The sequence below is a fragment of the Microcebus murinus genome, chromosome 32 (assembly GCF_040939455.1).
Source record: "Microcebus murinus isolate Inina chromosome 32, M.murinus_Inina_mat1.0, whole genome shotgun sequence".
Taxonomy (NCBI): domain Eukaryota; kingdom Metazoa; phylum Chordata; class Mammalia; order Primates; family Cheirogaleidae; genus Microcebus; species Microcebus murinus.
This window is the reverse complement of record NC_134135.1, coordinates 4,772,208-4,797,525: the sequence shown is the minus strand read 5'-3', so window position 1 is coordinate 4,797,525 and position 25,318 is coordinate 4,772,208. Positions and strand designations below refer to the sequence as shown.

Sequence of the window (25,318 nt, the reverse complement as noted above, 5' to 3'; positions counted from 1 at the left end):
TCCTTGTCTATACCCATCCCCCTCCCCCTCCTCCTCTCCATCCCCTTTGCTGATGGCTTCATTCTATTGCTTGCCATCCCTGGAGGCATTTCCACTTACGATTTCTTTCTGCCCTAAATACCTGTCAGGCCAAGTTGGATTTCAGTCAGAGACCTCCACACCTTTATTTGAACCAAATATATTGGAATAAATTGAGTCTTCCTTCACTAGGTCAGTAATTACTGAGTTCCTCTCCTGTATTTGGAGTGCTACTGGGCTCTGGGGACACAAGGGAGAGCCAGTCAGATGTCCCTGAAGGGGCACAACCAGTCCAGGCCCCACAGTAAGACACCAGTGAGCAGTCATGAGCCCCAGGGCCCCTCAGAAATGCGAGATCCTGGTAACAGTCACAAGAACTGTGTCAGAAACCACAATCACACTTTTCATTTGGAGGCTCTGGAGGCAAGTGGCCTGGTTTTAGATCCTGACTTGTAGCTATTACTAGCTTGGGAAAGTTCCTTGGCTTGTCTGTGCCTTAGTTTTCTTTTTAAAATGGGACAGTTATAGGATCTAACTCACAGGATTCCATGAGGTAGAATAAACACCCCTGGAGTTGCGTGAGGCAGTGGCTCTGCTTAGAACGCACAGTAAATAGATGTTCCAGTCAATGTCAGTGATGATCGCTGTACTTTGAGAAGCTAAGGACAGGTGGAGCCCTCTCCTCAGAAAGTGACTTGTGTTCTAAGATTCATGGACCCCAGTGAAACTCCTTCAAGGACCCCCAAATAAGAGCCTTTGTGGAAGGCACACTGAAGGCCGGGATGAGGGGATCAGAAGATTTCTCTGAGGATATGAGCCCTCAAGGGGATGCAGAGTGGGGCCCAGGGCTGGGGATGGTGGAGAGGGAGCCACGAGGTGACCTTGTATTCTCACCACAGCCACCCCTGGAGTCGCTAGCCACGGTGGAGGAGACGGTGGTACGTGATAAGGCAGTGGAGTCCTTGAGGGCCATCTCGCATGAGCACTCGCCCTCTGACCTGGAGGCCCATTTTGTACCACTGGTGAAGCGTCTGGCGGGTGGCGACTGGTTCACCTCCCGCACCTCAGCCTGTGGCCTCTTCTCCGTCTGCTACCCCAGGGTATCCAGTGCTGTCAAGGCGGAACTTCGACAGTGAGTCTGTGCCCACCTTGGAAGCTGCAACCTTTCCCCTTGGCTCAGTACCCTTTTCTAAAATCTCAGCCCCCTTTAGGTCTACCTGGACTCAAATGCTCCTGAACTCTCCTACTCCTGTGTATCACTTGTTAGAGAGGCCATGTTCTTGAGAATGTGGTGTCTGGACACGGCTGGGTATAAACTCACCTGGCTCTGCCTCTTGTTCATATAGAAAATGAGATGATGATAGTTCCTTCCTCCTGTTGGTTATTGTGAGGATTTAAAGGAATTATCACATATAAAATGCTTAGGGCAAAGTCCAGCACATAGAAACACTCAACAAATGATGTTCTGATGTTGCCTGAGGTCTGCCCCAGGTTTAGAACCCTGGGCAGATGCACCATCTCAGTTTTTAGCCGCCTCCACCACTCCTCAGGCTACGGAGCATCAAGTCCAGGCCCTGCGGTATTACTCATTCCAGAACACTGGTTTACAGCTGTACACACGTGCTTATATGTCTATGCTAACCCCTCACATCTCTAACTGAAGCAGTCACTGCTAAAAACTAAAACCTTTCAGTAGTTCTAGACCAGCATCTTAGTTAAGCAGTTTTATATGATCATAATAATATAATCATCAGCACCTACCATTGACTATAGACTTATTACAGGCAAACAGGCTACTAAGTGGATCACATACATTATCTCATTTAAACCTCACAAGACCCTCTGGGGTAGATACTGTTGTTATTATCAGCTCCATTTCATAGGACTGGGAAGACTTCAGAGGGGTGATCACTTGCCCAGGGTTACGCATTCAAAGACAGGACCCAGGTGCCTGCAGAGTCTGTGCTTGCTCCTCCCCCCTGCTTTGTCTGCTACCTCAGGATCCCAAGGGGTTCCTTCTCCTGAGCTCCATCCCTGACTCCCAGGTATTTCCGGAACCTGTGCTCAGATGACACCCCCATGGTGCGGCGGGCCGCAGCCTCCAAGCTGGGGGAGTTCGCCAAGGTGCTGGAGCTGGACAATGTTAAGAGTGAGATCATCCCCATGTTCTCCAACCTAGCCTCTGACGAGCAGGTAGGTTGGGTTCTGCTGCCCAGCCCTCTCTGCTCTCTTCTCCTTCTGGTGGACCTTGCCCCTGAAAGAGAATCTCAGAGCTCAGTGGAGACTCTGCTGCCCTCCTTCCTCCAATCCTCTCCTCAGGACTCGGTGCGGCTGCTGGCAGTGGAGGCATGCGTGAACATTGCCCAGCTCCTGCCCCAGGAGGATCTGGAGGCTTTGGTGATGCCCACCCTACGCCAGGCTGCTGAAGACAAGTCCTGGCGCGTCCGTTACATGGTGGCTGACAAGTTCACAGAGGTAGGTGAGGGACTGTTCACACTGCCCCATAGGTGGGGACACCAAGGCCCTCAGAGGGGAAGGGGCCACATGTAGGAGCTAAGTTTTTCATTAGGCAGCAGAATCATCGGGTGTTTGGGGAGTAAGATCCTTGTGAGAATCCAGTTGGATATTACTTCACGTGCCGATCCTGGTTGAGTGATATGACAACTTGTAGTCCTGCGTTGAGAATTCTCAGGCCAAGTTCAGACTTCATGAAGGAACAGAAAGTGTAGCATGTGTGAGTGTTCCGATGTAATCTCCTTCCTTTGGCAAAAGGGAAGACACAGCCTAAAAGCTTTTAACTGACTGCTCAGAGTAACACCACCAGCCGGGCAGAATGGGGACAAGGCCCCTGGTCTGTGACTTTCCCGTGATAGTGCTCTTTCCATGGAAACTCAAATTTCCTCATCCCACGAATGTGTTTGTTGAGCACTAGCAATTTTCTGGGCACTGGGGGTACAGTGAATTTGGCACATTCCTGGGCTTCAAGGAAAAAGGTAGTCTGCAGGGAGGTCAGTTTAGAGGGGAATTTGGTAATAAGGTGTCACAGATGTGGGGGCAGACAGATGTATGTGGGGCCTGGAAGCATTGAGGAGACAGGGTGCTGCTGTGGCTGGTTCTAGAAGATGAGTGGGTAAGAGCTAAGATAGGAACTGTGTTCCAGCAAAAGGACAAAGAACCCTGGGAAGTGAGAGCAAGTGCTAGCAGGAACATTCAGGCATGGATCTTGGGTGCCCAGCAAAAGAGCAGGTAGGAGAGAGAGGCAGGATCAGATCAGAGAGGCCTTGGGCCACCCTGCCCTGTGACTTCCTTTTCCTGTAATTATACTTATTTTCACTGATGTGTGCTGGAAGGATTTAGAGCCTCCGAATACCTTTTCCATGGACCATCCGTTTTCCCTGCGGAGATGTTGGAGAAGCGTGGCTGTGTGGACATGACGTGTCTGGGAGGCTCCACACCACAATTAGGGAAAGTTCTTCGTGACAGCATGTGCCGGATCACACTGGGTCTTAGAATGAAAGCTCCATGAGGGGAGGGATTTTAGGTTGTTAAAACAATTCTCAGCACATGGTAGATACTCAGTAAATACAAGGGGACTTCAAAAAGTTCATGGAAACATGAAATTAAAAGATAAAAAAAAATACAGACTGTTTCTCAACATAAGTTCCATCAAGTTTTAGACACTTATAAGCAGTGATACCAGCCATTTAATCCATCTCTAAAACAGAGGATCCTGTGAATTTAACCATGTTAATGCAGTCTTTTTACATTATTACCTGAAGAAAAATGGGTGCCCTTTAAAGAATTTTTTTTTTTTTTTTTTTTTTTTTCAACTCAAGATTCAAGCTGTATAAAGAATTTTTTAAGATTGGGAAACAAAAAGAAGTCAGAAGGCAGTAAATCAGGACTATTAGGTGGATGCCTAATGATTTCCCATCAAAACTCGCCCAAAATTGCCCTTGTTTGATGAGAGGAATAAGCAGGTACATTGTCGTGATATAGGATTCTCTGGTGAAGCTTTCCAGGCATTTTTCTGCTAAAACTTTGGCTAGCTTTCTCAAAGCACTCTCATAATAAGCAGATGTTATTTTTCTTTGGCTCTCTAGAAAATCAAGCAAAATGCCTTGAGCACCCCACAAAACTGTTGCAATGACCTTTGCTCTTGACCTATCTGCTTTTGCTTTGATGGCACCACTTCCACCTCTTGGTTGCCATTGCTTTGATTGTGCTTTGTCTTCAGGATCATACCGGTAGAGCCATATTTCATCACCTGTTAAAATTCTTCAAAAAAATGCTTCAGGGTCTTCATCCCACTTGTTTAAAATTTCCATTGAAAGCTCTGTTCTTGTCTGTATCTGATCTGGGTGCAACAGTTTTGGCACCCATTTAGTGGAAAGTTGGCTCAACTTTAGTTTTTAGTCAGAATTCCATAAACTGAACCAGTTGAGATGTCTGTGGTGTTAGCTATTGTTTCTGCTGCTGATCGTTGGTCGTCTTCATTTAGGGCACGAACAAGATTACTATTTTCCTTGGAAATTTATGTGGATGGTCTGCCACTGTAGGGCTTCATCTTCACCATCGTTTTATCTCTATTAAACGAGTTATCTATTTGTAAACTGCTGATTCCTTTGGGGGCATCATCCTCATAAGCTTTTTGTATTCAGTGATTTTACCTTTCATTCACTCAAGCTTCACCATAAATTTGATGTTCGTTCTTTCCTCAGTTTTAGCTGAATTTAGGTTGTTCTGATAGGGAATCTTTTCAAACTGATGTCTTATCCCTAGTGCCTCAAACTAGATCCTGTTCAGACATATTATAACAAGTTAGTACAAGTTTATTTTGGTGCAAAACAATTTTGAAATCCGTGCATAGTTTTCCCATAATGCACATTTGCCGCGAACCTTTGAAGATCTTGTTGGCAATGTGAATAAAAGGCAATGTTAGAGCAAGATAACATGCGGCCCTTCAGGGTTTTTACTTGTTTATTCTCTTCTTAGTAATGAACGATCTTGCTTTCTACTAGATTTTCAGGAATCAGCTTTGCAGCAGGACTCATGCACTTTTCCTTGTCTGGTGCCATGAATTAGGCAAGGCCTAATGTGCCTTCCTCTCCATCAATCTTTATGTTTGATTTTAATCACAAAAATAATACATGCTTCTGGCTGGGCACAATGGCTCACCTCTTTAATCTTAGCACTCTGGGAGGCTGAGGTGGGAGGATCACTTAAGCTTAGGAGTTCAAAACCAGCCTGAGTAAGAGCAAGACGCCTATCCCTAGAAAAAATAGAAAAATTAGCTGGGTGTGGTGGCTCTGTAGTCCCACCTACTTGGGAGGCTGAGGCAGGAGAATCACTTGAGCCCAGAAGTTTGAGGTTACAGTGAGCTATGATGATGCCACTGCACTCTAGCCTGGGTGACAGAGCAAGACTCTGTCTCAAAAAAAGTAAAAATAAAAATTAAAAATCCATGCTTCTGGTAATATCTTTAAAAAATACAGATGAACATAAAAAGTGGGAGCTACTGTTACCAGTAGAATGTTTTGGATCGGGTAACAGAAAATCCAACCCCAAATAACCTGAACAATATGGAGATCTTTTATTTTTAATGCAAACAACATTATACAGTGCCCTGTGGTTGCTTCTTTTGCTTCTGAGGAATCTGAGACTCTGATGTGAAGAGCTTTGCCCGAGGTCATGCTGTGGCACTGGAATTAGATCTTAGCAGTGATTCCAAGGCCCATACTATGATCCCTAATTCTGGTGCCTTTACTTTAATTTTGGCCCCATTAGCCCAGATACCTGCTGGACACTCTGACTCTGCCCATCCCCCTTCTTTCTGTTTGCAGCTCCAGAAAGCAGTGGGGCCTGAGATCACCAAGACAGACCTGGTCCCTGCCTTCCAGAACCTGATGAAGGACTGTGAGGCCGAGGTGAGGGCCGCAGCCTCCCACAAGGTCAAAGGTTGGTGCTGGCAACCAGAACACAGCAAGTTGGGGGAGTGTCCAAGAGGCTGGAGGTGGAACCAGGACATCAGCTCTTACCTCCCCCTACCTCCTTCTCCCCTCCCACAGAGTTCTGTGAAAATCTGTCAGCTGACTGTCGGGAGAATGTGATCATGACCCAGATCTTGCCCTGTATCAAGGTAACAGGGAGTTTGGTGGAAGGAACAGAGCACATCTGAGTCTGCCAAAAAGAGAGGATAGAGACTGGGCTTTGGAGATAGTCAGATGTAAACTTAAATTCCCAGCCACCTGAGACCAGGCAGCTCTTGGGTTTAAAGCAATTAGGAGTCCTGAGACTTATAGCTGACCTGGGAGGTGGGAGTGCTTCCTGGAAATCCACAGGTCACTGAGTCCCCTCATCTACAGAGCTTTGGGATTGGGGTGAGGGCTGCTGGGAGAAGGGGTCATTTAACTCTAAGTAGATGGGACATGCCAAGAATGACAATTTCCCCCCACCCTAAGCCATCCCATACTCCACGAGTGAGAGGGGCAGAAGCAGGCTGTTGTCTCATAGCTTTTTAGGAGTTGGCGTCTGCTTGGCCTCTTGCCACTACACAGGTTGCCCTGACCCCAGTGCTTGTCCCCTTCCTTCTCCTTTCCAGGAGCTGGTGTCAGATGCTAACCAACATGTCAAGTCAGCCCTGGCCTCAGTCATCATGGGCCTCTCTCCCATCTTGGGCAAAGATAACACCATTGAGCACCTCTTGCCCCTCTTCCTGGCTCAGCTGAAGGATGAGGTAAGGGTACCAGGAGGGACCTCAGCTCTGGGTTTACAGAGGTGACAAGTGGGTCAGCCATTTACCCAGATTGTGCAGGAATTTCCTAGAATCTCAACAGACACCAAGATCTTCACTGAGTTGAATGTTTGTGAGCACAACTGTCTGTGCGTCCACACGTTCATTCATCAGGCAATTGTTTTGCATGTCTTTACTCTGTTAGTCCTTTTCTGGGTATTAGGGATATGAAAAAAAAAGGATAAGACAATTTTGATTCGCAAAGACCTTCAGAAACTGTCAGTAGGGGGAGACAGTTGGGCAATCATTCATTGAGATGGCTAAAGTGCTATAGTAGAAACTCCAGATTACAGTATGACTTCAATAAGATAGGGGACTATTTCTCTCACAGTGGTCCAGGCAGTCCTGCACTGGTGGGTTTGTCCTGCCAACCTCAACTCTCTGGGTCTCAGGCAACTGTTCCAGATTTTACCATTCCCCAGCCAGCATGAAGGGGGAAGGTGCCAGGCAGAAGCAGGCCTAGTTCTCTTAAGGACAAAATCCATCATATCTCTTCACATCCCGCACACCTATTGGCCAGGGCTGGTCACATGACCATACTATTAATAGCTCTTCAGGTGGGCTGGACTACAGAGGATGAGAGTTTACTGGGTGATGACTGGAGAGGTCACTGGGGTGACTGTTGGGGAAGGAGTTGGGACTTGACTTTGGGGCAAGTGGAGGAGCCAGAACAGATCTGGATGTTAGAAAGGTACCCTGAGGCTCATGTGAAGCAAAGATTGAAGTAGGTTGGCCAGAAGAGGTGCAGGAAGACCAAAGTGGATGCTGCTGTAGGAGTTAGGGAGAGCAGGTGAGTTTGGACTAAGTGATATAGATGAGGCTGTAGAGATGTTGAAAGGTTCAGGATCATTCAGGTGGCAGAAGGAACTATGTAGGCATGGTGTGCAGGCTCCCTGGTTTTGCCTTAGTGATGACTAGGCAGATGGTGGGACCATTTTTTGGTGTGTGACCAGTTAGTGTGACTTCTTTGCTCCAAAGCCCTCAATATTCCTCCCTTTTCCTCATTTCCTTGTCTTTCTCTTTTTCTTGCACACACATAGTGTGATAAGAAGCTGGAGGAAACACTGCAACAGAAAGCATTGTAACACATTTGAATCTACCTTCCCCCAAACCGCCTGCCCAAAACTCTGCTACAGTGGTGTGATCTCTTAGAATCAACAATCAAGGGTTTTTATATATAAAAAAAAAATACATTGAAAACTGTACTTTTAAAAGAAAAGCTTAGTATGTTTTTTTTTTTTGAAACAGAATCTCACTCTGTCACCCTGGGTAGAGTACAGTGGCATCATTGTAGCTCACTGAAACCTAAAACTCCTGGGCTCAAGCAATCCTCCTCCCTCAGACTCCCGAGTACCTGGGATTACCGGTGTGTGCCACTGCACCTGGCTAATTTTTCTATTTTCAGTAGAGATGGGGTCTTGCTCTTGCTCAGACTGGTCTCGAACTCCTGATGTCAAGGGATCCTCCTACCTCGGCCTCCCAGAGTGCTAGGATTATAGTCATGAGCCACTGTGCCCAGTCAATAATCTTATTTTGGTTCATTTATTTACGTCAGTTGCCAATAGTTTGGACCATAATTAATTTTCATAATGACCAAAATTTTATGATATAAGTAATTTATTTGCACATGCACAAAATTTCTTTTATACTCATGCTTTTGTAGATAGAATTTGTTATAAATATTAATTTTTATTTACTTTTTATGCTTTAAGGGGCATAACTTGACTGGTGAGAGCCCCTCAAGTTGTTTTCTATGTCTTTTTAATGCCTCTCCTTGGAGAGCATTGTGCCTTCTTTTTTTTTTTTTGAGACAGAGTCTCGCTTTGTTGTCCAGGCTAGAGTGAGTGCCGTGGCGTCAGCCTAGCTCACAGCAACCTCAAACTCCTGGGCTCGAGTGATCCTACTGCCTCAGCCTCCCAGGTAGCTGGGACTACAGGCATGCGCCACCATGCCCGGCTAATTTTTTTTTATATATATATCAGTTGGCCAATTAATTTCTTTCTATTTTTAGTAGAGACGGGGTCTCGCTCTTGCTCAGGCTGGTTTTGAACTCCTGACCTTGAGCAATCCGCCCGCCTCGGCCTCCCAAGAGCTAGGATTACAGGCGTGAGCCACAGCGCCCGGCCGCATTGTGCCTTCTGGTATCAAGAAAGTGTCCAGTTCAGCTTGAGTGTGAGGGCAAGCCCACATGTGCTGAAAGTGTGCCAGAACTGGAGCATTTCCTGCTCCAGCTTCACCTTCAGCAAGTACTACATGATCATCATGTGCCTATGGCCACAATCTCCCAGGACAGCTTCTCTTGCAAAGAAGAGAAGAACCAGGGTGGTTTTCTTGGTGTGAGATACTCATGTGGCTTATATCTGGAACTTCAATTTCAGATTTATAATCTTTCTATTTCACATTTTGACTCTCATCAAGATTGACATACCTGTCTAAATAAAAGGGGCCTGCCTTTTTCTTGGCACACCAAAAGAGAATTCTTTAAATGGGTAAGGCATATTCTTCGAGCCTTTTCCTCTTGTGTTCAGCACACTGAGGTTTACACACCAAGGGCTCAGGGGTGATCTCCCTAGAGTTGGGCAAGGGCCAGTCCTGTCTTTGGAGTGTGCAGGATTGGAACATCCTAGGCCTGCTGAGTTAATACTTTATTGCATGCACTTGCTTATTTGATTCATTGATTCATTTCAGTGCTGCTTTCCACTCTCCCCCCCACAAAGGCTAGGATAGTTTTGACAAGAAAATAATTTTCTTCTTTCTCCTCTCACTATCCCTGAGGTAAGATTCATGGGAAAGCCCTCCTCTGAGGAAGGCTTCTCTTGAGACTCCATTGCTCTGTGAATTAATGTCACAGTGAATTGCATGGCAGCTTGGGGAAGTATGCCCATTAGCAGAGGAGGCTTAGTTTGACTCTTACGCTGCTTCACAGCCCGTATCCAAACAGGCAGTGTGCTTTGCTGGGCACACAGTTTTTCCTCTTTTCCTCATGGCCAGAGGTGAGACTCTCTCCCCCACAACGTGGACATGCACAACATTTTTCCACCTTTAGAGTTATGTCTTGCTAGCCTTCTTCAGGGAGAGGAAAGAGGCCCATTCCTGGTTGAGAACATTTGCACTTATAGTCCTAGGTATGTGCTAACTCCTTTCATTCTTCACCATATTTGAGAAGTCAGCCCCACTTCTGAACTTGAAGCATTTCAGGGGGTTCATCAGAGTGGCTTTATGTATGCTAAAGATGGGTTTTTATTATGCCTCAATTCAGTTAATTTTCAAAGTATTCAAGAAAGAAATCTCCCTCTTTGTTGGGTGTTGTAGATGCATTCGTGTGGTGCGGAGGGAAGAAAACATACCTCCTCCTGTACTTCCAGGCCCTTGAATGTGACCACGTCTCAGTCCACCCAGTTTGTCTGAGTCATCTTTTAACTCTAATGGAGTGCTTTTATTGCATTACCCAGTTGTAGATTCTGACACATATAGATGTAAATTAACTAATTTTTCCAAACTTGGGGTTAAGATGGCGGACATAGACAATTCTTGCTGCAGAAATCTTTCTTTAGAGAAAGAAAGAATGGGTAAAAAGCTTTTATTTATGACCATTTTTTCCTAAGGAGAGCTTATCTTCAGAGCACCTCTGTTGGGCCCAGGTCCCCAAAAGTCATTAGTTATAGAAGCCAAGGTGGAACAAAGCAAAAAGGATTCTGTTAGGTTTGGTTTTGGGAGCAAAACTGCTGGTGGGAATCATTTTGTTAAAGTTTTGCTTTAATAGGAAAAGAGCACTGGGATGGCTTTCCTAATACCATTATGATATTTGAGGTTTTTGTAAACATTGGGTATAATATCTCTTTTAATAAAAGATAAATAAACTTACAGTTGAATCATTTCAGTTCATGTAACATAAATGAACAGTGTTTCACAGACATTTGAAGCAGCTATATCTAGTGGACTATTTAAAGGAATGTAACAGAAAAGAAGAAATTGTTGAGCACCAAAGCAGTTCCTACCCTATTCCTGAGTATTCTTGGCTTTGGGAAGAAATGAATTAATACAGCACAAGGCGAGAAATTATGTTGGTTCTGAGATATTTTCTTTAGCTTGCAGACTAACTAGCAGAATACTGGCTGTCTTCCATTCCCAAAGGAGAATCTTGTTATTTTGGTAAAAAGGGACTTACGTGCTTTTCATAAAGGAATTATTGAGGAGGAAGCTCTTGGGGAATTTCATTCTGGAGGTGTCAGTTGAGGCTGTTTTGTCCTCTAAGTGATTGCCAGTACTGTTATCCATTGCTGTGTCTAGGTCCCCAAGACCACCCTTCAGGTTCATTGATTTGCTAGAATAACATCTAGAACTCAGAACTGTTATATTCACAGTTCCTGTTTATTACAGTGAAAGGATACAGTTTAAAATCAGCAAAGAAAAAAGGTGCATAGGAGAGAGAGCAGTTGCAAGTTTCCAGTTATCTTCTCCCAGTGAAGTTACATGGATAGCACTTAATTCTTCCAGCAAGATGTGTGATAACATACATAGAATATTGCCAAGCAGGGAAGCTCATCTGAGCCTTGGTTTCCAGGGTGTTCATTGGGGATTGGTCACACTTGGCTGACTTTACTCTGTCTTTAGCCCCTCCAGGGGTCAAGTTAATACATGTGGCCCAAGGTCCTCCTCCATAAATCACAGTGTTAGCATAGACTATCCATTGTGGCCCAAGGCCACAGGTAAACCAAGACACTTGTATTGGTCAGGATATTCTCGGGACTTGGAAGTGACCTCTCAGGAGATGGTCATGGGCCAGTCCTGTTTTTGGAGTGTGCAGAATTTGAACAGCCTAGACCTGCTGAGTTAGTAACCTTTACTGCACACTTGCCTACTTGGTTCATTGGTTTATTTCAGTGTTGGTCCTTCACCCTACAGCTCCTGAGGGAGCTGTAGAAAGGGATAACTTATGGCAACTGCCATTCAGGAATAAGTGATGTAGGACAAGGGTCTAAGAGGGCTCCTTTTTCTTATGAATTTCTTTGCATTCTTTATGGAATTAGGTGGGGTGTGTATATATCCATATTATAAATCAGAGCTCATAATCCTGGTGTAGTCAAAAGTAGTTCAAAAAATATTTCTTTTATTTCTTCATTCCTTCCTTTTTTCTTTCAGTCGACATAAACTGAGCACCTTTTGTGGGCCAGAGACTGTTGGGTATTGAACACATAAGGATGAATGATATGTGTTTCTTAGGAAGCTCAAAAGAGTAACAGAGAAAATGAAAATAATAGAAATGATAAGAACAAGTTCCTACACATTAACCCTTTGTGTGTCAGACATTGGCAGGCATTTCACTCTAATTCCCTCAGCCACCCTTTGAGGCTAGGAGGATATTTCCATGTTACAGATTGATATCCAGAAAGGAACCCTTGTCAGAAGCTCCCAGCTAGCAAGTGACAGAGCCAGGATTAGAATTGCGTGCATGACTGTTTTTTCAGGGTACTGTATATTCCTACTGTGATTCCTACAAGTCCTTTCAAAATAAATAAACATATCTTATGATGCTATTACAAGATTTTAAAAGCTAGCTTAACTTAGCGATCCATGCTGCTTGCTCTGTGTATGCCTTTAATGTGTCCCCAGGTCTGGGAGCTGGGCTTGGGCAGTAGTAGGCCCTCAGGGGATGTCCATTATAAGAAGTTGGTGCAGTTGAGCTCTTTTTACCCTGGGTTGCTGTGTGTAGTGCATTTTGTCAGAACCTTCCTGTCCTTTCCTCAGTGCCCTGAGGTGCGATTGAACATCATCTCCAACCTGGACTGTGTGAACGAGGTGATTGGCATCCGGCAGCTGTCCCAGTCCCTGCTCCCTGCCATCGTGGAGCTGGCTGAGGATGCTAAGTGGCGGGTGCGACTGGCCATCATAGAGTACATGCCCCTGCTGGCTGGACAGCTGGTGAGTGAAGAGGCTTGGGGGCCAGGCAGCTCTGCCCAGGGAAGGTAGACTGCCAGGGTCCAATCATGGTCCAGTGTGTCCAGGGCTGTGATGGGGGATCTGAGAGCCTTGAGGACTCGGTGGAAGCTGTGATGACTGCCTGGGGAGTTGGAGAAAGGGACCCAGGAAATAGGACCTTAAAAGATGAATAGAATTCAGTAAGAGAGATGAGAGAAGGGAACACTTCAGGTGAAGTTGAGAAGTGTCTGGTGTTTCTGGGCTGGCGTAGCTTTTCTGGAGTGTCGCTGGCAACTCTTCCTGCCCATTCTCCCTTGAACCTTTACCTCCTTTTATCCTGCAGGGTGTGGAGTTCTTTGATGAGAAACTCAACTCCTTGTGCATGGCCTGGCTGGTGGATCATGGTGAGTACCTCCAGCAGGATAGCAGGAAGGAGATTGAACTCCAGAAAGGATGGGTGGATTAACTGAGGCTGGTGGGGGCATGAAGGAGGCTGAAGTCACTTCCTCCTGCCATCAGATGCTCATATGGACCAGCTCCCTTCCTTGTTAGAATCCTAAGGAATTGAGGAGGAGGAAGATGTAGCACATCACCCAGAGGCTGCCTATATAGCAGAGAGTCGGAGGGCCACTGAGCAGCCAGACTTGGATCACACCCTCCCGGCTGTTGAAACTTAAGCCGCTTGCCATCTTTTAGCCCCACGCTCATTCTTTGGAACAAGGGACTTCTCTTCCAAGCCTTCGCAGGGCCATTGTGAGAACTTCTCATTGTTTTTACTAAGAGTGGTAAAAAATATAAGTTAATGTTTTTCTCTATCAGTATTGAAGTACTAAGTACAAAATAACTTGCTTAGGTGAATCACTTATTGGATCCTCAGTTTGCCCATCTGTAAAATGAGGCCAGTATTGGAATCTACCTTTTGTAGTTGCTGAGAAGATACCTTATGAAAAGAAAATCCTTATTAGGATAGGATAGGAGCACATAGTGAGCCCTATTTTCTCTTCAGCTGGAGTTCATTGTCTCATATGTGGTCTGGCACCTAGGGACTGCTCAGTAAGCAGTGGTGAGAGTGGCTGTTTCTCCCCGCCCACAATCAGTCCTTCACCTCCAGAATCACCACCCCTCTCACCCTAACCCTTCTGCAGTCTATGCCATCCGTGAGGCGGCCACCAGCAACCTGAAGAAACTGGTGGAGAAGTTTGGGAAGGAGTGGGCCCATGCCACCATCATCCCCAAAGTCTTGGCCATGTCTGGAGACCCCAACTACTTGCACCGCATGACTACACTCTTCTGCATCAATGTGAGCACCCCCACCTGCCTTCTGGCTCATCCTCGGGGGGCTGGAGTGCCTGGGAGAGGAAGTATGGTGGAGGGTCCCCAAAGGAGACACTTGGCTTGGGAAGGGAGAAATAGCAGGGATCTTTGGTCATAGGATGAGTCCCTTGGGGGAACTATAGGCCAGGGATTGGGCTCCCAGGGTCAGGTCACAGGGCCTAGGGTTAGGGACTTGCATGGTATGAGACTCTGGGTTAGGGATACTTGACCTGTTAGAGCAGTGATCTCCGGTGTTTTATGAGCACCTTTCTTCCCCACAAAATGTGTGTGTATATATCTATACACACGATACAGTGGTTAAGTGTGCAGGCTCTAGATCACACCTAGTTTTAAATTTTGGTTCTGTCATACATTAGCTTTGGACCTTGGGAAAATTACCCAACCACTTAATGCTTCAGTTTTCTCATTTATAAAGATTTATACTGGTAATCACAGTAAGTCACTTATCAGGTTGTGAAGGTTATTTGGGTTATGCATGCAAAGGGCTTAGAACACGGGGCTCCAACATTTTTGCTACCAGGTACCAGTTTCATGGGACATAATTTTTCTACAGATGGGAAGGGTGTGGTAGGGGGGAGAGACTGAGCTCAGGTGGTGATGTGAGTGATGAGGAGGGAGTGGCTGTAATATGGATGAAGTTTCATTTGCCTACGGCTCACCTCCTGCTATAGGGCCTCCTCCCCCACCCTGTTCCTAAGTTTCATGGAAAACCGGCATTAGTCTGCGTTGGGGACAACAGGCTTAAAATAGGAACATACAGGGAATATTCCTATCTATTTGCTTTTATTATAATCATCTTATGTATTACTGTATGCTTATAAACCATACACATAGCTAGAAATTAAAGGATGGGATTTAAAAACAAATATGAATATAACTGAGTATTGTGATAATTTCTTCCTATGCCATACTTTGGAGACCACCACACTGAGGAGGGGTTAGAAATCCAGGCCCATCCTCAGAGCAATGAAGGAAAGTTGAGGACAGAGGAATTGGGGCATCTCAGAATGGAAACATGCTGCTAGGGGGGCGTTATGGGAGTTGGGAGATTCAGGAGGATAAACTGCCCAAAGAGTGAGTGAGGGCTTGATGATCACCAAGGTGGCTGGATCAAAGGAAGAGGAAAATAGGAGTTAGCTAGGAACTTTGCAGAATCACCCTTCTGCCACTCACCGGCCCCTAGGTGCTGTCTGAAGTCTGTGGGCAGGACATCACCACCAAGCACATGCTGCCCACAGTCCTACGTATGGCTGGAGACCCAGTTGCCAATGTCCGCTTCAACGTGGCCAAGTCCCTGCAGAAGATTGGGCCCATCCTGGACAACAGGTGAGACCTTGGATACTCCCCACATACCATCAGGGGCTTGTTTGGGGTATCTTAATCTTTGACCTTTAAAGATAGAGCCCAGGGTTTGGAGGCCTAGCACTGTTCTCTTCTTGTGTCACCTGCGCCTGTCCCTTCCCCTTCCCAAGGTTTGTTTTTTCCAACTGTAGAATGAGAATTCACAGAATGGAATGTAAGGGGATGGCAGTTCTATATACTAGCAATAAATCATTAGAAAATGAAATGTTCTTTTTTATGAGACAGAGTCTCACTCTGTCACCCAGGCTAGAGTACCATGGCATCAGCCTGGCTCACAGCAACCTCAAACTCCTGGGCTCAAGTGATCCTCTGCCTCAACCTTCCAAGTAGCTGAGACTACAGGCACACACCACCATGCCCAGCTAATTATTATTATTTTTAGTAGAGACAGGGTCTCACTCTTGCTCAAGCTGGTCTCGAACTCCTGAGCTCAAGGGATCCTCCCTCCTCTGCCTCCCAGAGTGCTGGGATTATAGGCGTGAACCACTGCACCTGGCCCTAGAAAAAGAAATTAACTAACAAACTTCTTATATATATATGTGTGTGTCTGGGATTTATATATAATTGCACGAAAACCATAAAATAGCCAGAAATAAATTTAATGTGTGATGTGTAGCACCTCTATTGAAACTATAAAACATTGTTCTGAGAAATTAGAGAAGATTTCCATAATATTCATGGATGGGATAGTTCCCCGAATTCAATTTTAGATTCATTGTGAACCCATTAAATCTCAGCAGGTTCTTTAGTGGAAAATTGACAACTTGATTCTGGAAATAATAGGGAAGTGCAAAGATCTGAATTAGTCAAGGCAATCCTAATGAACAAAGTTGGATGACTTATACTATCAGATAATGAGACTTAAGATTCCACAGCAATTAAAATAGTAAAGTTTAGCATGAGAATAAATTTAAATAGCTCAATGTAACAGAATCATGGGTGTAGAAACAGACCCACACGTATATAACAGGAGGTACCACTGTGATTCAGTGTGAAAACGTACATATTTTCCACAAACGGCTAGGTTAATTGGATATCTATGTAGGAATAAAAGAACTACCTCAGTGCATAAACATTAATTTGAGGTGGCAGACCAGAACCATAAAGATTAAAAAAAAAAAGCCGGTAGAAGAAAGCGTAGGAGAATATGTTCATGACTTAGCATAGGCACAGATTTGTTAAACAGCAACTAAAGGAAATGATTGGTAAGTTGGCCTTCAGTAAACTGAATAAGTGTTCACCAAAAGACAACATTTTAAGAATAAAATGCAAACCCCTAACTGGGAAAAGGTATTTGAAATAACCTTATGTCCTTCATACATTCCTTCTCATACTTCTGAGAAAGGACTTATCCAGAATGCTTGTCAACAAATCAGTAAGACAAGGAAACCCCTAAAAAGAGATGGGCAAAAAGACTTAGGCACTTCAAAAAGAGGATCTCCAAATAGCCAGTAAACATATCACAAGGTACCCAACATCATTAGCCTTCAGGAAAAGGCAAATTAAAATTCTGTGAAATACCATTACATATACCTCAGAACAGCTAACCTTAACAAAGACCCAAATTGTGCAAGTGTTGATGAAGACAAAGAACAGCTAGAATGCCCATCTGTTGCAGGAGGGGCTATAAGTTTGGGGTCCAGTCTCTCTGAAAACTGGTAGAATTTAGTGAAGCTAGTTATACGTCCACTCCTGGGTCTATACCCAAGAGTAATGGGTGCTTAATTGTCAAAAGAATGTCCATGGTAGCTTTACTCATAGTAGCAATAAAGATGGAAACAGCCCAAATGCCTGTCAGCAGAGTGGATAAATTGTAGTGTGTTGATACAATGGAAAACTGTATTCAGCAATGAAAAAACAGATGGCCCCCTGCAGGCAACAACACAGGTGGCTCACAGACCTCATGTTGAGAAGCCAAACCTCCCAAAACACATCATTTATATCTGGTTCAAAAATAGGCAAAATGAATCTGGATGATAGAAGTGAGAACAGTGGTTATTTGGGGATAAAAGGGAGCTGTCAACTAAAAAGGGTCACTGGAAGCCTAAGCTGCTGATTTCTCTCTGTATCAACAATTACAAAGTAACTGTTGCAAGACATAACTTCACACTTTTATAGTTTCTCTCTGAAGTCTACCTTTAGTTCCCAAAACAACTGAATTTCAGTGCAGGTAGATTTCCCTGGACACCCTTAGATGAGAGCAGATGCCTCCTATAGGGCCCAGAACTTGCCCTTTGAGCCACTTACTACTCTCCTATTATCAGCTTGGTCTGTCTTCCTCCTTGGCCCAAGGGCCACATGGGCAAGAATCAACAGTGATTTACCACTGTATGCACATTAATACCCAGTAGTCCCTAGTAAATTTGTGTTTAATCAATGAAAGACATCCATTTGCTTAGCCTCAGAGACTTGTAGGTTCTGTGATTCTATGTTCCACTTTCCCAGATGCTCTCACCTACCTCTTCTGTACCCCAGAGATTTCTGTCCTAGTTTGTCAGACCTTTGACCTTCAAAGTAATTGTATCCAGGATCTCAGAGACTTTTTTTTTTTGCAGTTAAGGTTTTATTTTTAATTGACACATAATAATTGTACATATTTATGAGACACAGTAGTGTTTTGATACATGTATAAAGTACATATTGATCAAATTAGGGTAATTAATTACTGTTATCCATGTCCTCAAACATTTACCATTTCTTTGTGGTGATAACATTTAAAATCCTCTCTTCTAGCTATTTTGAAATATATATTATTGTTAAACTATAGCCACCCTACTGTGTAGTGGTCAGAGACTTCCAATTCGTGCGTGCGAATGTGTCTCCCAGACTCTTGAGACTCCTCCTACTGTGTGTGTGTGTGTGTGTGTGTGTGTGTGTACACATCCTTGCTCAGAATCCTTCTGCCTGCTTGTTGCCCCCAGCCCAGCCTGGCTCACTCCTTTCCTGTCCCCTTCTTGTTCCAGCACCCTGCAGAGTGAAGTCAAGCCTATCCTAGAGAAGCTGACCCAGGACCAGGATGTGGATGTCAAGTACTTTGCCCAGGAGGCACTGACTGGTAAGGCCTGTAGAGCTCAGAGCCCAGGCAAAAGGGTGGTCTGCAAGGATAGCACGCGGGCCGTGGGCAGCAGGTCCTGGGGAGGGGTGGTGCCGCAGCACTGTAGGCAGAGGAGAGCTGTGGTTCTGATTCCTGCCTATTCCTGTTTTCCCAGTTCTGTCTCTCGCCTGATGCTGCAAGAGGAGCCAACTCTGGTGTCCACCCTTCAGCTGTCCCCAAGTCCTCCCTCGGGGAGGCAATGGGGACCTTGGCTATCTCTCCCTGTGCATGGTCTGACCCCAGGCCCCTTCCCCTGCACGGTTCGTCCTCTCCCCAGCCTGGGAAGACTGCTCTCTGACCACCTCCCTGGGGCTGGGGGAGCATGAGGGTGGGACAGGATGGTGACCCTGGAGCCACTCCGCCCATGTTGGGGAGAGACGTGAGCATCCCAGGTCATTGGTTCCTGCTGCTGTAATGAGGATGCCCTCCCCCATCTACTTCTCCGCCTCCCTTTCTCCCCTCTCAGTGGTTTTTTGTGTCAACTGTGTCGTTTTTATTTTATTCCTTTTTTTTTTTTTTTTGCCCTTTTCACAGAGAAATAAAGGTCTAGAAATAGTCTGTCCTCTGGTCTTAGTCATCAGCATGGGGTCATCACCACCTCAGGGCCATGGTCCCTGCCCTTTTCTCTGGGGGAGACCTAGGTATGGGACTGTTACACCCCTCTATCCCAACAGTGAGAAGTATTCTCTGGAGAGCCCCCCAGGAGTGCAGCTGCCACACACGGAAGGAGGGTCCACAAGGTGTGTCTGGACTGTGGTGCATGCATTTCAGTTTCACAGACACTAAGTATTTCGTGGTTAAGAGCAGGTGCCTTGGAGCCAGACTGCCTGGGTCCAAATCCTGGCTCCTTCAGATAATAGTTGTGTGACCTGGCGTAGGTTGCACAGTCTTTCTGAACTCAGTTTTGTACTTCATAAAATGTGGTGAAGACTAAATGAGTTAATACCTGGAAAGTATGTATTATTAATAGTGCATGGCACATGAAAAATAGTTGGGTAAGCTATTAATGTAAATTGCCAGAGAACCCCTGAGGGCCCATCCATGTGTTCTGGGAGAAGACTTGGGTGTGGGCCCCATTCCCAAGGAGGTCTCAGAGTAATCCAGACTATAAAGGGTACTGTAGCATGATAAGTACTATTTGTTTCCCAGTATCTATTTTCCCTTTCTTAATATACTACTAGAAGCTCTGATTTTTAAGCTGGGCATGACTACCTGGATTCAAGGCATTTTCCTAGTGTCTAATTTGGAATGGTGTTGACTAAATTCTGGCCAATAAGATGCAAATAGAAGTGGTATGTGCAGCTTCTAGGAAGTGCTCTTCAGGGGAGAGGCATGATTCCCCTCCTTTCCTATGCTCTGGAGCATGGACCAGCACTGGAGTGAGAGCAGTGATTTCAGGCCAGGAAATGATCTTAGGAGTCTAGCCAAGCAAGGCAGAAGATGATAGAGGGACACTGGATCCCAATGCTGTGAAGAACCCTGCTAGAATCGTTACCTGGGAGAGTTAAACTGTTTAAATGGCTGTTCCTTTGGGGTTTCATCACTTGAAGGCCACCCACAATCTAACATAGGGAGGGGCCCAAAGAGCCCTGGAAAAAGGACAGGGACTTGGGGATTTTGGTGTATATATGGAAGGGTTACACAGAGGAAATGATGCTTGAGTACAGTTTGGTTTAGCCAGTGGGAGGAAAATGTGGCCTTGGGTGACAAGGCGATTTTCGCCAGCTTCCCTCTCATGTTACTGAGTGTCATGTTTGTTAGCTCCTATTGGGCCTTGGAGGATGAGGATAAAGAACACCAAAACATCTTCAGACATTCCCATATATACCTGGGAGGGTAAACTGTCTGCCAGTTGAGAACCACTGCTCTGGAAATGACAACACATGTATAGCCAAACATGTCAAAGTCTAACAGTCAGAACCTTCATCCCGGCTGGGCTTGGTGGCTCACATCTGTAATCCTAGCACACTGGGAGGCCGAGGCGGGCAGATTGCTTGAAGTCAGGAGTTCGAAACCAGCCTGAGCAAGAGCGAGACCCTGTCTCTACTATAAATAGAAAGAAATTAATTGGCCAACTCTATATAGAAAAAAATTAGCCGGGCATGGTGGTGCAAGGCTGTAGTCCCAGCTACTTGGGAGGCTGATGCAGGAGGATTGCTTGAGCCCAGGAGTTTGAGGTTGCTGACGCCATGGCACTCACTCTAGCCTGGTCAACAAAGTGAGACTCTGTCCCCTCTCCCCCCAAAAATAAAGAACCTTAATCCCATTTGTGGTTAGCACAAGGACCTTACCTTAGAATCTTGATACTCAGGATGCAGTCAATGAACCAGCGCCTTTGGGATCCCCTGGGAGCTTACTAGAAATGCAGAATCTCTGGCACCAGACCGTGGAACCAGAGCCTTCATTTTAACACGATCCCCAGGTGACTGATCTGCACACTGAAGTTTGAGAAGTCCTGCCTCAAAACACTTGAACTCAGTTTTTCTCTCTCTGGCATGAAGTCAGTGGTGCCTGGGACTAGGGCTGAGGATGTGGGTAGGGGTCTAGAATTGGGTGTGAGTATGTAGACAGTGAGGCTCAGGGACGTGCTGAGGCTGCAGGATTGGGTGAGTGATGGACAGGGATTGCAGTGGAGGCAGAGGTGTGATTGAGACCCAGAGTGGGCTGGGTGGTGAGGTGAGGTTCAGAGATGAGGCAAGGGTTAGCGTTACAAAGGTGGGTGACGGATAGGTTGAAGCATTGAAACACCTGGCACAGAATCGCCAGGTAACCTAGAGTTGCCAAGAAGCTAGAGGCTGAGTGGAGATTCTTGTTCAAGTGTCTTACTGAAGAATGAGCTCAGGAAAAGGGGCTATGGTAACTCAGTTTCTATGAACTTCAAGTTGGGAATCAAATCAAGGAATGAATGTGTAATGTGATTAAGTACATTGTTAGTAGCAGTTATTGATCCCCCAGCCTGCAGCTTTGTTTGCTCTATAAGCCTGGCCCTCTCTGTAGGAGATGAAGTTTGCTCCTCGAAGCTCTTGCTCCTGGATCTGGGTCCAGTGAGGAGACTGGGTGGAGCCAGGATGAGCTACGCTGCCCTACTTTCTCCTCCCCTCTGCACCTAAATACCGGCAGGTGCATTGGTTGTCCGGGGTGGTTCCTTTCACTTCACCATTCACAGGAACGCATGCGTAAATTTTGTTTCCTTTTGTGATGGTTCCACCTTGGCTGATTTTTTTGCCAAGGGCTTTTCCACTTAGCCCTTCAACTGCTTTGATGCAGATGGCCTGGATGTGGATGAGCTGAGCCATTTGGTACATTTGGCTAATGAGTAGGGGCTCAAGTAGAGCCCCAGAATTACAGTGCCCTCAACTCAAGGTGCACAACTGCCTGTGGGGCATGAGCAGCAGGTGTCAGTGCAGAATTACCACGACTCCCCTGAGCAGATGAGGATCAGGAGGCAGTGCCTCCTCCCTGAGGGACAAACTGTTCACACCAAGGACAAGATCTGGTGAAGCATCCTCAGGCATGGATGGAAGACACCAGGTTCATTCTATCCCAAGGCTGACCACAGGGCTGAAAACATCCCTCATGTGTTATCTTTGTGGTCAAGGTCAAGCCCCATGCACACTTCTGTGGGGATGCATATCTATTTTTGTTTTCTTTTACTTATAAAGAGGGGTAACTCAAAGAGATGCATATCTAAATGTGGCCTAGAATTCTCTGCTTAGCCACAATGACTTGGGGCCTATTCTATCCCTACGTTATTCATTTCCCACACATTATACCACAACCTCTTCCTCACTCTCTGCCTCCTAGTCCTGAGGCAGGCTACATGTGGTTGCACCAGGAACATTCCCACCATACATGCAGTATTCCTTTGCACCTCACTGAAGTCTTTAAGCCAGGTACCAGGTAATCTCCTTAGGGAGGGCCTCCTCCTTCCTGTGGTGCCCACTACAAGGGAAACGTGAGAAGTTCATCTTATTTCCAACAGAGCAACATCATATAACAGATCTGTAAAGCAGCATGTGCTATATATTTCTGGGCCTTGGTCTCTTCCAAGGGTCCATGTCAAAATATCTCCAAATTGGCCAGGCACTGTGGCTCATGCATGGAATCCCAACACTCTGGGAGGCTGAGGAAGCAGAATGGCTTAAGACCATGAGCTCAAGACCAACTTGGGCAACACTAAACAAACTTTTAAAGATTATCAGGGCTTGGCCAGGCATGGTGGCTCACGCCTGTAGTCCTAGCACTCTGGGAAGTCGAGGTGGTCAGATGGCTCGAGGTCAGGAGTTCCAAACCAGCCTGAGCAAGAGCGAGACCCTGTCTCTACTATAAATAGAAAGAAATTAATTGGCCAACTAATATATATAGAAAAAATTAGCTAGGCATGGTGGTGCATGCCTGTAGTCCCAGTTACTCGGGAAGCTGAGGCAGAAGGATCACTTGAGCCCAGGAGTTTGAGGTTGCTGTGAGCTAGGCTGACACCATGGCACTCTAGCCTGGGCAACAAAGCGAAACTGTCTCAAAAAAAAAAAAAAAAATTATCAGGGCTTCGTGACATGCACCTGTAGTCCCAGCTACTATGGAGGCTGAGGCAAGGGGATCCTTTGAGCCTAGGAGTTTGAGGCTGCATGAGCTATGGTCTTGCCATTATCTTCCAGCCTGGGTGATGAGAGTTACACCCTGTCTCCGGGGGTGGGGTGGGGGTGGGGGACAAAAAAACCATAAAAGAAATCTCTAGGTACACACCTTCACCCAGTGCTCTTCAAGTTCTACTTCCATAGGACACTGATGACAGTTTCTAAATTACACGAAAAGGACAACTGTTTCCAAAAGGTGCCTGTCCCTGAACCCTGATTCACAGCTGAGCTGACATGAAAACAGAGAATGTGGAAAACTTGCCCAAGCTGGGGGTCAATTTTCATGTTTTTAGCCTAGGAGCCAGTTCCATCTAATGGCTACACAGAGATGGGAGTGCTGAATGAAAATATGAAGAAATTTCCTGCCCAATCCTGCATAAAGCACTGTCCTCTTTCCCCCCTGACTTGAGACAGGGTCTTTCTCTGTTGCCCAGGATGATAGACTACAGGGGTGCACTCATACCTCAAAAACTGGGCTCAGGGAGTCCTCCTGACTTGGCCTCCCGAATACCTGAGGCTGCAGGCGCCTGCTAATTCTTCCACTTACTGTACAGATGGTGTCTTGCTCATGCTGAGGCTCCTCCAGGATTACTTAAAACCTCCCAAAGTGCTTTATATTCTTAGCCACACTGTCCAAAGTTCAGAGAGGGGAAAGTAGTAAAGATATCTGCATGAAAGATTGCACCAGCATGTATTGGAGGCAGAAGAGGACACATAAGAAATCTATAACAACTGCCGCGTGCAGAAGGAGTGCAAAATTCCCCTATTCTCAGGACTGCTTTTAGCAGAGCTCTGGCTCAGTTCCCACTGAAGGCCCACATTCACAGTGGGAGGTGAACACTCGCACTCCTCCCTACATTTAATTGCACTTTTTACCCTGTGGATGGAAATGACCGGAGGCACTGATGGAGATAAAATCTGGCCGTTGGGGTACAATGAAATCCCTGAGTCCTTAAGTGAAGGTGCCCACTGCCTCTTTTTGACCTGGTACTGCTAGGTATCGACCTGGTCTCAAAGCCCAGGGGCTCCTAGTTGTTCCCACTGCTTTTTGGGAGAAATGGAAACACGGACCAAGGCCAGCCTAACCAAAAGCCCAGGTGATTGCAGGTGGGCCACAGGCAGAAGCAGGATCTCAGAAGGCAGATAGAGTGAAGCAAGATCAGGCTCTTCTGAGACTCACAATGACGACCAGGGCGGCCTGGGGGAAATGCTTCCCAGGCACACTGAAGACCCCAACAGCGGGAAGGCAAAGCAAAGCACACCTGCGACCTCAGACGGCCACTGATAGATGCCTGGGAAAGTTCGGTGGACAAGGGGGTCTTGTCAGAAGACAAAAGAGATTTCTAAGAAATGCTGTGCCACCATCGGCCCAGACAATGAGCTGGACCAGGACCACAGCCCCTCCCTGCACCGACCCAATTCCTAGTCCCTTCTTAGTGAAAGCAGTGGCAGCCGACGATTCCACAATTTCAAGCAGCTCCTCCTAAGCACCCTGCACGAGGAACAGGGGATACCCACAGCAAGTGTACATCCCCCAAGAAGGAGAAGAAAAGTGCAGGAGGCAGAAAACACCTCGTTTACTGGAAGGCAAAGGCCAGACATGGAGAGCTGCACCAGGTCCTGTGTGAATATTGCAGCCTTCTCATTGGGCATTGGGACCAATTCTCCCCTTGTTGGCAGAAGGGATGGAAACTCAGCTCTGCAGATTAATCATGGCTTTGCAGCATGAACTAAAAATTGTGCAGCAGGAACCCCCTGTGCGAGGATCCCTAAGAATGTTACTCAGGATGAACTGGGGAAGGTCTTTCGCTGGAAAGATAGGCTCATAGAAAGAAACATATAGGCTCATAGAAAGAAACATAGGTTCATAGAAAGGTGGAGGACGCCAAAAGATGGAGCACGTGGCCAGGCTGGAGCCCACGCAAGAGCAATGCCTCGCAACTGCCACCTGAGGGCGGCAAAGTGCACGCTTTGTGAGGGAGCCAGAGAGTCCCCAGTTGGGGGAAAGATACTGTGCCCACCTTGTGTGCTGCTCAGTCACTGGGCCACGCTGAGGTCCTACGTGACCACCAGGGGACAATGGAAACGCACTTAGAATCACCTTCCCTGACACCTGCCTGCACCTGCCGCACGTGGGGAATGAGCTCCTCCTGAGGTTTCCCT

At 46.2% G+C, this 25,318-nt stretch overlaps 1 protein-coding gene across 1 annotated transcript in view; it reads left to right on the top strand.

Moving 5' to 3' along the window:
- Positions 1-19,079, top strand: part of PPP2R1A (protein phosphatase 2 scaffold subunit Aalpha) — a 28,467-nt gene extending 9,388 nt beyond the window's left edge. The window contains exons 4-15 of the mRNA XM_012785597.3: positions 918-1,150; positions 2,064-2,211; positions 2,338-2,493; positions 5,862-5,976; positions 6,087-6,157; positions 6,620-6,754; positions 12,560-12,733; positions 13,074-13,134; positions 13,876-14,030; positions 15,249-15,391; positions 18,391-18,482; positions 18,637-19,079. Coding sequence (XP_012641051.1) covers positions 918-1,150; positions 2,064-2,211; positions 2,338-2,493; positions 5,862-5,976; positions 6,087-6,157; positions 6,620-6,754; positions 12,560-12,733; positions 13,074-13,134; positions 13,876-14,030; positions 15,249-15,391; positions 18,391-18,482; positions 18,637-18,653 — 1,500 coding nt within the window. The 3' untranslated portion in view covers positions 18,654-19,079. The remainder of the gene's footprint in view (positions 1-917; positions 1,151-2,063; positions 2,212-2,337; positions 2,494-5,861; positions 5,977-6,086; positions 6,158-6,619; positions 6,755-12,559; positions 12,734-13,073; positions 13,135-13,875; positions 14,031-15,248; positions 15,392-18,390; positions 18,483-18,636) is intronic.
- Positions 19,080-25,318: the final 6,239 nt, after the last annotated feature.